The following is a 13,310-nucleotide window of genomic DNA, read 5'->3' as shown; positions in this document are numbered from 1 at the left end:
CTGCCAGTGAGAAACCAGAAATTAAGTTCCTCTCACACTAATGTTGATTAAAGTTATTGATAGGTTAAAAAATAAATAATGAAATGAAATTTAATTTTTGGTTTTTCTCTCTGCTCTTGTCTACCTATATAAAACTTTTTTGCAGCAGAAAACCAAGATAATGGGTAATATAGGGAACTGCTCCACAAGGGAGTTTTCCCATAAAATATTGCCTAAAAATGTACTGGCTCATAGTGTTATGTAATTCTTACATTCCTTGCATTTTGTGCCATGTCCTATGAAGTGAAATGGAATGTTGTGCTATTTCAAAGTGCAGGTAGCAATCCATAAGTGAACTGGAGTGAAGTGAAGGCAACAGCCATCTTACATGGGACGGCCACAAATAAGGTGTTTTAAAGTGCTTTCAGTTCACTGAAACAAAATACAGGACTATGTAGCACTTTAAAGACTAACAAGATGGTTTATTAGATGATGAGCTTTCGTGGGCCAGACCCACTTCCTCAGATCAAATAGTGGAAGAAAATAATCACAGCCATATATACCAAAGGATACAATTTAAAAAAAAATATGAACACATATGAAAAGGACAAATCACATTTCAGAACAGAAGGGGGATGCAGGATAGGGGGGGAAGGAAGGTGAATGCCAGTGAGTTAATGATATTAGAGGTGGGGAAGGGTAGATGTCTGTGAGTTAATAGTATTAGAGGTGATAATTGGGGAAGCTATCTTTGTAATGGGTAAGATAGCTGGAGTCTTTGTTAAGTCCCCTGCGGAGAGTGTCAAATTTTAGCATGAATGCCAGTTCAGAGGATTCCCTTTCAAGTGCAGATTTGAATGTCTTCTGAAGTAGGATGCAGGTTAGCAGGTCATTGAGACAGTGTCCTTTCTGGTTGAAATGACAAGCAACTGTTTTTTCTTTGTGATCCTGTCTAATGTCTGTTTTGTGGGCATTGATTCTTTGGCGAAGTGTCTGAGACGTTTGTCCAATATACATAGCAGACGGACACTTTCGGCACATGATAGCATAGATTATATTTCTGGAGGCGCAGGAATATGTATTCTTGATCTTATAACTCACTTGGTTAGGCCCAATAATGGTGTCAGCAGAGTGAATATGTGGACAAAGCTGGCAGCGGGGTTTGTTGCAAGGGAAAGTACCAGGGTTGGTATTAGTGTGGTATGTCCTGTGGTTGTTGGTAAGAATCATCTTGAGGTTAGGTGGTGGTCTATAGGAGACTATGGGTCTGTCTCCCAGAGCTTCTTGGAGTTTAGTGTCCTGTTCCAGTATAGGTTGTAATCTATTGATAATGTGTTGGACAGGTTTACGTTGGGAGCTGTATATATGGCTGTGACTATTTTCTTCCACTATTTGATCTGAGGACGTGGGTCTGGCCCACGAAAGCTCATCATCTAATAAACCATCTTGTTAGTCTTTAAAGTGCTACATAGTCCTGTATTTTGTTTCAGCTACACCAGACTAACACGGCTACATTTCTATTTCAATTCACTGATAAGCAATGGTTGGGGGGGAAAAGTGTGGCAGGACACTTATGTTTGCAATACAAAAATGCAAGAATCTTTTGAATAAAAATTAGAATAATCCTTCTGAAAATACTTTTTTCCCTATTTCCCCTCATATTCCCGGCTATCTCTTATCCCTTATGGTTGGTATTGGCAGGAGCTTAAAGGTAACTTTTTAGATTTTGGTAAATAACTAAATCAGGATTTATAAGTGACAGCAGCAAGTCATGGGATTTTGTGTTTGGGACTATCAGTGATAGACCTGCAGTTCAGCGAGAACAGGGATTTTTTTTAATTAGGCAGACAGAGGCGCATAACAAGATCAATGGCTCTAAGCTAAAGCACAAATTCAAAACAAGGCACAATCTTTCACAGTGATGGTAACTAACCATTGGAACAACTTACCTAGGGATGTAGTGCGTTCTGCAGTGCATGAAGACGTAAATTGAGGTGACATTCTATGGCTATCTGGAGTCAGACTAGAATTTGACTTGAAAATTTTATGATTTTGAGTGTTGATATAAAGGTTTTAAGTTTCTCATTACTGCACTTGCTGTGTAAATAATATTTTTAAAAATCAACTACAGGCAGTCCCCGGGTTACATGGATCCAACTTACATCAGATCCCTACTTACAAACGGGGTGAGGCAGCCCCGCACTAGCTGCTTTCCCCCAGCAGACCACGGAGACGCGAAGCTAGCGCACCCCCCAGCAGACCAGGGAGACGCGGAGCGGCTTTTCTCAGCAGACACCTCAGCTTGAGAATAAAGGACTGAGGGAAGTGAGGTATGGGAGAATAAAACTGAGCTCTGGAGAAATGTTTGGCTAGAGTTTCCCCTACAATATGTACCAGTTCCGACTTACATACAAATTCAACTTAAGAACAAACCTACAGTTCCTATCTTGTATGTAACCCGGGGACTGCCTGTAATCTAGTTTCAAAGAGTTGAGAAAAATGTCTTTCAGGGGATTGTCAATATACATTCTTGTTTGTTGTTCCAGTCCTTGTCCTGACTTTTATATTGACAGATCTGTATAGCGTGGAGTACATTGACAGATCTGTATAGCGTGGAGTACAGTGGGGATTTATGTCCTACAGCTGTGGAATCTGATGCAGAAGTATGCTTCAAAATATAAACTTTATAAAATAAATCTAAAACTTATCTTCTACAACATGAACTACCACTGTAATCTGCAAACAGGCAGAATAAGACAGTAGCTTTTAATTGTGGACTGGTGCTCTTGTGTTTAACGTGATGTTAATATTTAAGCCTCACAATGACTATTTAAAACTCACATGAATTAGCCCCAGTTGTTTCTAGACTACCTTGATTATTTAAGTGACTAATCCATTTCTAATGTAGCTCTTTAACTATCATGTTTTATGTGGGCAAACTTTTCTTTATTTTGTTTGTGGTACTAGTACTGAGTCACCGCTCTCACATGTTACTCTTTGCAGCCAAAGATTCCTAAATAACCGCTAAATAAAGGAGACCATTTTTCATTCCAGGTTCTTCACCCTCATTTTTAGAACTTTTGAATAAAATCCAGTCTTTCTGACCTAAATCCTGATTAACCAAAAGCAGACTTGTCCTGTGAACTTTGTTTAATCATGGTGCTGAACTACATTGAAGACACAGCCTGTATATGTGTGTCTAAAATTAAGCATGTGGTTTAAGGGCTTTGCTGAATTATGGTTATAAAGCTAAGGTGGCTAATAGAGGGAGCACACAATCCAGTCTGCACATCCTGGATTATGCTAAACTGTTGACCAGTTCAGTAGGACTTAGTGCACTGAGACTTAGATACCGAAGTTCTTTTTGTATCTGTAATCTGCAGAACTATCCAGCAGGAGTTGAAGTCCTGCTAAGCTAATGCTCATGAGAAACTCCACTCCAGGTTGTCAGTTTTGGGAGTTCATTGACACTTTCAGGTGTCAACAAAGACTGCTATATGGGGGAGAGATTCTGATCAAGAGAAATGAGATCTAATTACACTGTGTGGATGTCTTCCAAAGGAAATACGAAAGCTTTCTCTGGTACAAGTGCTTTCAAATTAGGCTAAATAGGGCAGAAGTGGATTGGATGACTATCAGGTATTCCCCATTTCTAACATCTAAGCATCTGAGAGTTTGCTGTGTAAATTTAATCCATGAAAAGAAGTATTTAGCTAGGATTACTTACTTGGTTTTCCCAATGATGGATATCACGCTCTTTTTCTTTAACAGAATTCATGGCTTTCTGTAGTTCTTGTTGGACTCTTAGTAGCTCTGCTTCTTTGTGTGAAATATCCTGATTGACAATCTCAGCCAATTTCTTCAGCTTTGTGACATCCTCCATTAATAAGAACTTTTCTCTAGTATTGGCAGCTGTGTGAAATACCAGTCTTTCAGATGGTAGTTTCATAAACTGAAATCTGTACCCTTTCCATCTTCTCAGTGGCTTCTGAAACTGTGTAGTAGTTTGCTCAAATGACTAGTGGTTACAAAGATGATTCCCTAACAATCTGATCTAGAAAAGGGATGTGAACAACTAGTCTACTATCCAGTAAGCAAATGGTTATCAGATAATCAACACACTAGTCACTCGTTCCCCCTCCCCCTTGTTGTTTGTCAGAAAGCTCTTCAAAGCGACAGCACCCTGTGGAGCCCGGGGCCAGACCCTGGACTCCACGAGGCGCTGCTGCTTTGAAACGCTGCATGCAGCTCAGGGCCAATTGGAGAGTCCCTAGCTGGCCCTGGGCTGCAGGTGGCATTTCAAAGTGGCAGTGCCATGTGGAGCTCGGGGACAGCTGGGGATTCCCCCACTGAACCTGGGCTCTATGCAGTGCTGCAGCTTAAATGCTGTAGGGAGTACAGGGCCGGTGGGGGACTGCTTGAATCCTCCTCTGGCCCTGTGCTCCCCACAGTGCTTTCACCTTTGAAGTGTAACAGCAGCCTTGGGACTGTTGCTACACATGACAAGGGGGTCCTCCGCCTTTGGACTAATCCATTACCCAATTGCATTGACTATTCAGTTACCCAGTTAATCTAAATTTAAAAAAGAATTCTCAACCTTTTTCTGTGAAACCTTCCCAACATGCTGTAAGAGCTCCACAACCCATCAGTAACACAAGTGGCTTTTTTGCACATAACTAGGGGTAGCAAGCTGTGAGGCCTCATGTGTGAGAGGTTCCCATAAAACTAAGTTGCTCAAGCTTCTGCTTCAGCCCCAGCTGGCAGGGCTAGGAGCTCCGGGCAATAGCTCCACAAAGTAAGGCTTAGCTTTCTGCCCTGGGCCCTAGCAAATCTCACAGTGGTCCTGCTTGGCACCCCCCTGAAATCTACTTTTAGCCCTCTGCCTTCCTTATCACTCCCCACCACCCGAGGACCTGGATCACTGGTGGAGAACCTCTGTTTTAGATGGTTAAATACGATGTAACTACAAATACTGTTGTTGATTTAAAAGCTCACTATTAATACTATAATAAATTGTAATGAATAATTTCTCTTATGCATGCAATGAACTCTCAAACTACCATTCTCCTTATGCAAATCCCTCTTTAAAATCTCTTCCATTTTACCTAAAAGAAGAGCACTAACTTAGTCAGGCTCACAATTAATGTATATGGAACTGGTAAGATGTGCATATGTCAAAACAAAAGAACCATAAGATTCTATTCCTTTCCCCAGGGGCTATTCAGCAATAAGAACATGTGCCCATTGCAGACAACAAGTGTCATCAATGGATGGATCTCAGCTGGCTTAAACCAGGACTATTGTGCAATTAAAACTTCCAATTACTAAATAAACGTAATTATCATAAAATAGAAATAGCTACTGCTCTTAACTGTGGTCTTTGAAAATGGTGCTAACATGGGTTAATTGTCTGCCTCTGTGATTACAACATATTCTTCACTAGTTCAGCTGCACCTGTTACCCACAACAAGGCAACATTGTTCGTTACATTCACTAGCTGTCATGTATTTGATCAGATAGATGCCTTGCCTTTTCCCTTCTGTACATCATCTAGCACAACTTTGGCTTCTTTGTGAGCTTTAATCTAAAACAGACTATTTTCAAATATTCCAAAATAACACCTCCCCCCCCTTATTTCCACTGTATTCTACTTTCTTTTATGTAACACATTCACATACAAATTTGTTCAGGTTAGGTGTGAATTTATCTTAAGGATGAACTGTTGCATAAGTACCACACATTGGAATGATCCTTTACTACCTGACAAAGTTTGCAGATGTTCATGCGTGGCTTGATTTTCTGCCTTGAAAAACTTGGTGGTGGTCTCTTTCTTTCCAAGTTCCAGCTGAGCAGTATTTATTTCTGATTGTAATTCCTATAAATATAACAGCATAAGAATTTTTATGCACTTGTGTTTCAGGGTAATACAAATTTACTAATCTTGAGGGTGCTGAAGGGGTTCCATACTTACACTAAAAAATAGTCAAAGGTTAAAAACTGAGGAGAAAAACAGGAAAAGAACATAATCTGAGGAAAAATAGGTAAGCATTAAATAATTAACAATAAAAACAAAGACTCCACTCTTATTGGATTCCTTCTTTACTCCCACACAGACTAACAGCTCCATAGTGAGATTTTTCAAATACAAAGTGCTCCAGCTCCTATGAGCTGGCAGGGCCACTACGGGTTTGGCAATACTTTTGTTTCCCAGGTTAATGTTCAGTTTATGGTGGCCTTCAAGTAGGATTCCTTCAGATTTATGTAGGTACTTCCCTTATTATTAAGTTCTTAATCTGTGCACATTCATCACAGTACCCGTTTTATGTTTGAGGGAAGCATGTGTATCCACTGCTGTTGGCTTTTTTATTGTATAATACAAAAGCAGGATCCCATTTCATTGATCAGAGTCAACAATATTGAAGCTAAGATGACACTGAAATCATTTAAGCATGCCCAAAATCAGCAGCTGGCCCCAACACCAATCAGCCTTCCTGTTGTAATTAAGAGGCAGTAATGAAAACAAGTCTGTACAAATATCAACTTACTTTCAAGAAACTGTATAAACACCTCCTCTGCTACATATGTAACTGCAGGAGTCTGTATACTTACTATTCTCTTGTTAAATCACTGATGTTACTTCTGCCTATAAAATGCTTAATAAAGAAAAAATTCACCGGTACATACAAGAGTCCTTCAGTAAGTTTCTTCAGAAACTGGGATAGATACTTAGTGAACTCCTTCAGTGATGATTTTGTTGTACCAGTCCAATGTTACTCCTTCCAAACATTAACATTTTCTGCTTTCCGTGGTGCACAACTTCTGCATGATACAGTTGCAGTCATTAGAGCTTTGGTTCCTCAAAGGACTGATGCAACCAGACACTTAGGCCTACCTGCAGCTGCTGAAGCACAAGGCCTTTTAAATTGGCATGCTGTAGGAAGCTCTGGGGCTGACTCTGCCCTTTTCTTCTGAGGCCTTGTTAACCCTCCCTGCCTTGCTGGAGTCCTATGGACTTCACTGAGACAATGCTGGGACATTAGAGGCATGGCTCTTTGCTAGAGTAGGCCTTGAAACTGATGGTCACTGGTGTGCTTTGTTCAAATTTCTCCAGGAAGTTGATCTGTTACATTGTCAGATAATATTGCTTTGGGATTGATAGGGAAAACTGAAGGCCATGTTCCTTGGTTTTCGTATAGTAAATCTGTAAGTGTTATTTGGCGTTAAACACATTGTACATGACAGACCAATATCTAATGACAAACCAAAAGGCAAAGCTATTGATGAGCCAGGCCATGTTTTAAATGGTTTACAGCCTGGTGGAACCTGGAACGCAAGGGCATGTCTCACAGACTTTTAGGTCTGTCCTCAGCTGCACTTGGAAATCAATGGAATTGCATGGTGATAACTGAGGACAGAACTTGGTTTCCTAGATACATTCCCTCTTGTCACTGTAGGGAAACAAGGGTCAAGATGAGCCCTCTATAAATACTCATATTAAACCACTAAAATCTTTTTATACTTGGTTTAAGGGCTCACTGCCCTGAGCCCTGATCCTTTTCTCTCTCATCAGTTTCTGTGGCAGTTTGAGTTCTCATAGGTTGCCAGCATCTTGTAGAATCAAATTGTAAGTGGATGATAGAAGGGGGAGAGGGATAGCAGTGAGAGGCTTCTGCAAATTGTTTATCTCCCTAATAGCCAAGGAACTAAATAGAAAGACCCATGTGGTGGTCGTAGAATTTTTTTCTCATCTGGATAAACCAGAAAGGTATCACTGCTAGTTACAGACATACCTGAATGATATTTTGTATACATAGCCAGAAGTATGAAAGCATTCCTTTAATGTTATTTTCAAGCTGTATGGTTTTTAATACAGCAGTAGTAAGTTGATTGGGGAAGGTTTATGTTTAAAAAGTGGCAGCAGCACACTTGCAGTGGTGCAGCTGTGCCACTGTAGTGCTTCAGTGAACATGCTACTATGCCAATGAGAGAGGTTCTACGGTTGGAGTAACAATCCACTCCTCGAGAGGCAGTAGTGTGTCAACAGGAAAAGTCCTGCCATCATTGTGATATTGTCTACACAGAGGGTTAGGTTGTGGAGCTCTGGGGTGTGGGTTTTTCATGGGCGACATACTGATACACTTTTATAGAGTAGACCTGGTTTCAGACTCCGAGAATACCCAGACCTTCCCTTCAAAGTGTACTAACTGACAAATCTTTAATTCCAAGAGTTTAATTATCCACCATATCTTATTTTCTAGTAGTGAAGAATCAAGAATTGTCAAAGGCTGGTTCACAGTTATTGTTGCAATCAGAACCTACTCAGCATATAGCTGTGACCTTCAAGTCCTGTGACATAGTAAATTATAGCCCAATGGAAAAATTACATGGGAAAGAATGAATGATGCACATGTAAATTGCTTCACTTCTTGTTTCATGTGAGCAAGCAGTTTCCTTCACTGGGAAAATCATTCTGACAGGTAAATGAACCTTAAGGTACTTTGGGGGCTGGCATAGTTTTACTCCTTTTGTTTTTCTCATGCTTTATTTATGAGCTGTCGTGCTTTTACACAGGAAAAACAGTAGCTGTTTTCTTAATATTAACACTGTATTTGTTTTTGGAGAAAATCCGTTTGATTCATCTAATTAGGGCACTTGGCAAATTCTGGCTTTGGTACTACAAAGTGCAGTATAAACTTAAATATCGCTATCCCCCTTTTTCCTGTTCAGATTATAAAGAAGCATGTTTATCAATAAAGACAAAGGTCACCAATGTTACTCAATTCAGGCTAAGGCCTTCATCCTGCAAATGCTTATGCAGATGCAGTTCTATTGATTAATCCATGCATAAAGTTGAGCAGCAACATGCAGCAAAAGTGTATTTTTCTTAAGGGAAAGGGTAGGTATGTCCATAGTACTGTGCTCTAAGATAATGACAGTTCGAGTTTCAGTTCCAGTTTTTGTTGTAATTAAGTGGGGTAAGCTAAATCTTCTACACTGATGTTTTTAGAGTACATGTGATTGGTATTTCCTGCTGCATGTCCTTCCCCAGCCTGAAACAAAAATGTCAGTGTTCATGAAATGAATTGGTTGCATTTCAAAATAGATTTAAATGATTTTTGAAGCACTGTGCATATTAATATAAAAGTAAATGATGTAGCATTTGAACAAAACAAAGAGATAACAGGTTAGGTCTGTGCCCCTCTGGAAGCAGCCCCTAAGGCTCAGCTTCACACAAGGACTTGGGCTCTACCACACTCAACATTTCAATACCTAACTTTCAGGTGCCTAGAAAATCACAGGAATATACCGTGATCCACAAAACTGGGTTAGGTATCTCAGTTCCCCATTCAATGAATGGGAGGAGAGAGAAGCACTTTAGAATGAGATCAACAACAGCTAGTACACTAGGCAGGGAGCTAGGCAAAGGAAGACAGGACTAGCTTAAGCTTGTGTGGGCCCCAAAGCCCAGACCAGGCCTCTGCTCCCTAGGCCACTCAGGCTCTGCCCCAAGTCCCTTTCCCCAAGGCTCCACCCTGAGGCCAAGCCTCTCCTGTCCTTTGCCTCTTCCCCCACAAAGCAGAACTTGCTTGCAGGATGACAGGGCGATGGACAGAGATGTTTTGAACAAACGGGTGTGTACAGGGTAAAGGGTAGTAATTCCCCTCTGATCTGATTAAATATGTAACTTGTTTGTATCAGTGTATAAAAGAGGAGTCACAGAGGTGGTGTCTTTGGCTGAGGGGGGAGCAGAAAGTCCGTTCCTAAAGGCATACATGTATGGAGTGTAATACTGTGCTTTGTTGGGGATAAACCTGACCATGTGCCTTTTCCCAAATTGATTCTGTGGTTGTCTGGGGCAGTTCCATCAAAGGCTGCCGTATGGGCTATCTGGCCAGAACTAACTTTAAAAAATAAGAACAAATAGTTTTGCAGCACCTTAGAGACTAACACAAAATGTAGATGGTATCATGAGCTTTCATGGGCACAGCCCACTTCAGATGAATTTTTTAGATGAAGTTGGTTATGCCCATGAAAGCTCATGATACCATTACATTTTTTTTGTTACTCAGGTGCTACAAGATCATTGGTTATTAATTTTTTGAGTTTTTTTCAGTTAGAGTAACACAGCTACCCCTCTGAAACTTTTGCCAGAACTAGTGCAGCATGCAGGGAGGACACATGCAGTCAGCAACTGACAAGACACTAGGCTGTCAAGCAGGAACTTAGAGGTATCCCAGTAACAAAGGATATGAGAATAGGTATTTTTCAGCAACTTCCTAAATCCTGCACTGATGCTTTATATATCTGCATATGAAGCCAAGGACAACAGACAAACTCCTTAGGTGCTCAGGAAATGGCTGCCCCCAATTTAAATGACACAGATGAGTGTGTGGGGACTGAGGTATCCAAGTTACTGCTGTTTATATATTAGGTTTTTTTGTTATTGTTGATCCAGCTCTTGTGAGATGAACACATGCAAGGCCATGCTCATCATTACTTGGGTTCCTGATTTCCCTCCCTCCACCCTGTACTCCCATCCTATATAGTGCCTCTTGAATAGTACAGATTTGCTATGCAAAGCCAATACAGAAGTTTGTCCCCAACTGGTGGTAACAGGCTTTCATTTTGTAGTATAAACAAGACCTTTCCGTTCCATTCCTGAATCATGCCAGGACATTGCACAAGGCTGAGTCATTGTTAAAACATAGTTAGAGGTTCATTTGCACTGCAAAATGGAACGGTGCTGCAACAAGGTTCCTGAAGAGAGTGAATTACTATGAGGCAGTCCATAAATTATGGAGCGTGTTAGGACATATGTAAGATTTTAATTCTGCATTTTTTTCAGTGTTACAAGGGGTAATGACAAAACATCAAAAAATGTAGTATGTAATTTATTGGACAGCTGCTGATTTTTTGCACTTTGAACTTCAAAAGTGGGAGGGAGTGAATTTTCATAGTATTTGGTCTATAGGAGAGGATGTACAGAATGTGCACACAGGTGAGTATCTTTCTTTTCAAATTCTTTATGGACTAGAACCTTCGTAACTAGAACTGTAGGTGCAGTAACTACAAACGGTTCCAGAGTAAGTAAGGCTGGATAAGAGAGACTTAAGATGCTTCACTGGAGGTGAAGGCAGCTGCTCAAACTGTTTGTGTGTGAGGGGGGTGTAGAAAGAGGCTACCTTAGAATATGCATCTAAAAGAAAAAGGGGGTGGGAGAATTTCAGAGAACAAGATTCTGGTAGGAATGAAGAAGCAGATTAGCACACTGCTTTTGAGTTGTATTAATGTAGACATTGGAAAACCTACCTTCATCTTCTGCAACACTTTTTCTGCTTGAGTGGTGAGTTTTGGTTGAATACTAGCAGCCTTTTTTGCCTGCTCTCTTGTTTACAATGTACAGTTGAGGAATAATTTGCTCAGAAGGGCAAAAGATCATACAGTATTACACTTCTAATATTTGCAACATTAATTTAATAACTAGAAGCTTAGTAGTGGGTTTCTCATTTGATGCTAAACTTTACTGCATTCAGAATATGTATATCGTAATTCTAGCATGCCAGCCACTGGCCTAGCACTACACAAACATAGACACAAACAGATAGTCCTGGTCCCAGAGAGCTCACAAGATAGATTTTAGATAATATGCAACAAAAGTCTTGCCAACTCCCATGAGTTTTATTGCAGGTCTCATTATAGCTGGTGTGTTTTTCTTTAAAGCTGCAGCTGCTATCAACCGATTTCATGAGACGTTCACCTTTTCATTAAAAAAACAAAAGCAAAAAAAAATCTAGCTCTTACAATGGTGCATAGAGCTTGAAAATAAGACCCCGGGGACACCTTGAAGGATCGGAGCACAAGGCAAATAAAACAGTGTCATGGTTCTTAGGTCACAGGAGTGGGTTCTTTTTAACCCTGTTTGGGGTTGGAAATTCTGTAACAAGTGAATAAACAAATGTGGGAGGGAGAGAGTATTTGGGAGGACAAGCTAATGTAGAGACAGGTTGTTTACATAAAGTGGTAGTCATAGTGATGTTGGTCACAGGTGGTTGCTTGTTTGACTAGTGCCAGATGAGTGACTGGAAAGCATTATTTTGTATTGTTACTAGAGCTCTTGTTTGAGTGTTTATTCCAACATTTCATCCAAGATTTGGCATTAGCTACTTTGTCATTCTTGAACCTAAAAATATAAAAACTGAAGATTGTTTTAAAGTTATACTTTCAAATTTATTTTCCTTTTTTGTGTAACTTGTCTTACATGTTTTCTAGCATTTTATTACTCAGGACCACTCAGCATTGCCAACCTGAAGCATTAAAAATGAGTCAGGCCCCCCAAAATTATGAGAATATTTTTTGAAAATCTCATGATTTAACTCAGATTTACTGAGTCTTTATGACTTTCCTCTATAGCCATGAACACTAGAAACTTCCTTTAAAGCAAACAAACAGAACCCATGTGAGAATCTCAGATAATCATGATTCCAGGAACTGGGGCTTTAAGGAAAAATATAAAAACCAAAACCAAATATCGAAATGGCCTTGTGATAAAACTGAGTTGCTAACACTAGTAAATTCTTATATCCTAAATATTTTTCATCATCTTAAGCCATTTTTAAAGCAGCTAGTTTTGATAAACTCTATGAAATGTCACAGTATTATCTTGTATGTATTTCTTTCTTTAGCATTATGTATAACATTTCAAATTCACAGTAGTAAGCTAGACCACACAATATTATTGCACAACTGAGAAAAGCGTTAAACAGATATCTAATTTACTGACCCATTTCTATTCTCCCTTAAGGACATATGTAACTATACACATTAGGGATGTAAAATTTTGATTATTTGGCTAATTGAATAGTTGATGTAATTGGCATCGACTATTTGATTAGACGATAAGGGCACCTCCCCCTTTAACAGCCCCAGGGCTGTTGCTACACTTCAAAGGCAAAAGCACTGTGGGGAACATTGGGTCAGCAGGGGAATCAGCAGTCCCCACTGGCCCCCTGCTCTCCATGGTGTTTCAAAGCAGCAGCAGCGCTGCATGGAGCTCGGGGTCCCCAGCTGACCTACAGACTTTGTGCAGCGCTGCCACTTTGAAATGCCACGGGGAGCCTGGTGTCTGGCTCCATGTGGTGTTTTAAAGCTGCAGCACCACATGGAGCCTGTGGTCAGCGGGGGAGTCTCCAGCTGACTGTGCTCCACACAGAGCTGCTGCTTTGAAATACTGCATGTAGCCTGGCTCAGCTCTATCTTTCTGGTAGAGGCAGCAAGGGCCAGGATGGGGGGAGGGAAGTGACTGGTCAACTAGTTGTTCACATCCTTAACAC

General features: G+C 40.4%; 1 protein-coding gene across 2 annotated transcripts in view; it reads right to left on the bottom strand.

The window, feature by feature from the left end:
* Nucleotides 1-13,310, bottom strand: part of LOC102445697 (uncharacterized) — a 47,042-nt gene that overhangs the window by 20,369 nt on the left and 13,363 nt on the right. For both annotated transcript variants that reach the window (XM_006135275.5, XM_025190841.3), the window contains 3 exons: nt 11,290-11,368; nt 5,740-5,854; nt 3,707-3,891 (listed from right to left, as the gene is read on the bottom strand). In XM_006135275.5, coding sequence (XP_006135337.4) covers nt 3,707-3,891; nt 5,740-5,854; nt 11,290-11,295 — 306 coding nt within the window. In that variant the 5' untranslated portion in view covers nt 11,296-11,368. The remainder of the gene's footprint in view (nt 1-3,706; nt 3,892-5,739; nt 5,855-11,289; nt 11,369-13,310) is intronic.

This window comes from Pelodiscus sinensis, chromosome 2 (assembly GCF_052426305.1).
Source record: "Pelodiscus sinensis isolate ZL-2025 chromosome 2, ASM5242630v1, whole genome shotgun sequence".
Lineage (NCBI taxonomy): Eukaryota > Metazoa > Chordata > Testudines > Trionychidae > Pelodiscus > Pelodiscus sinensis.
The sequence above is the reverse complement of the archived record's forward strand: the minus strand, read 5'-3'. Positions and strand labels throughout refer to the sequence as shown.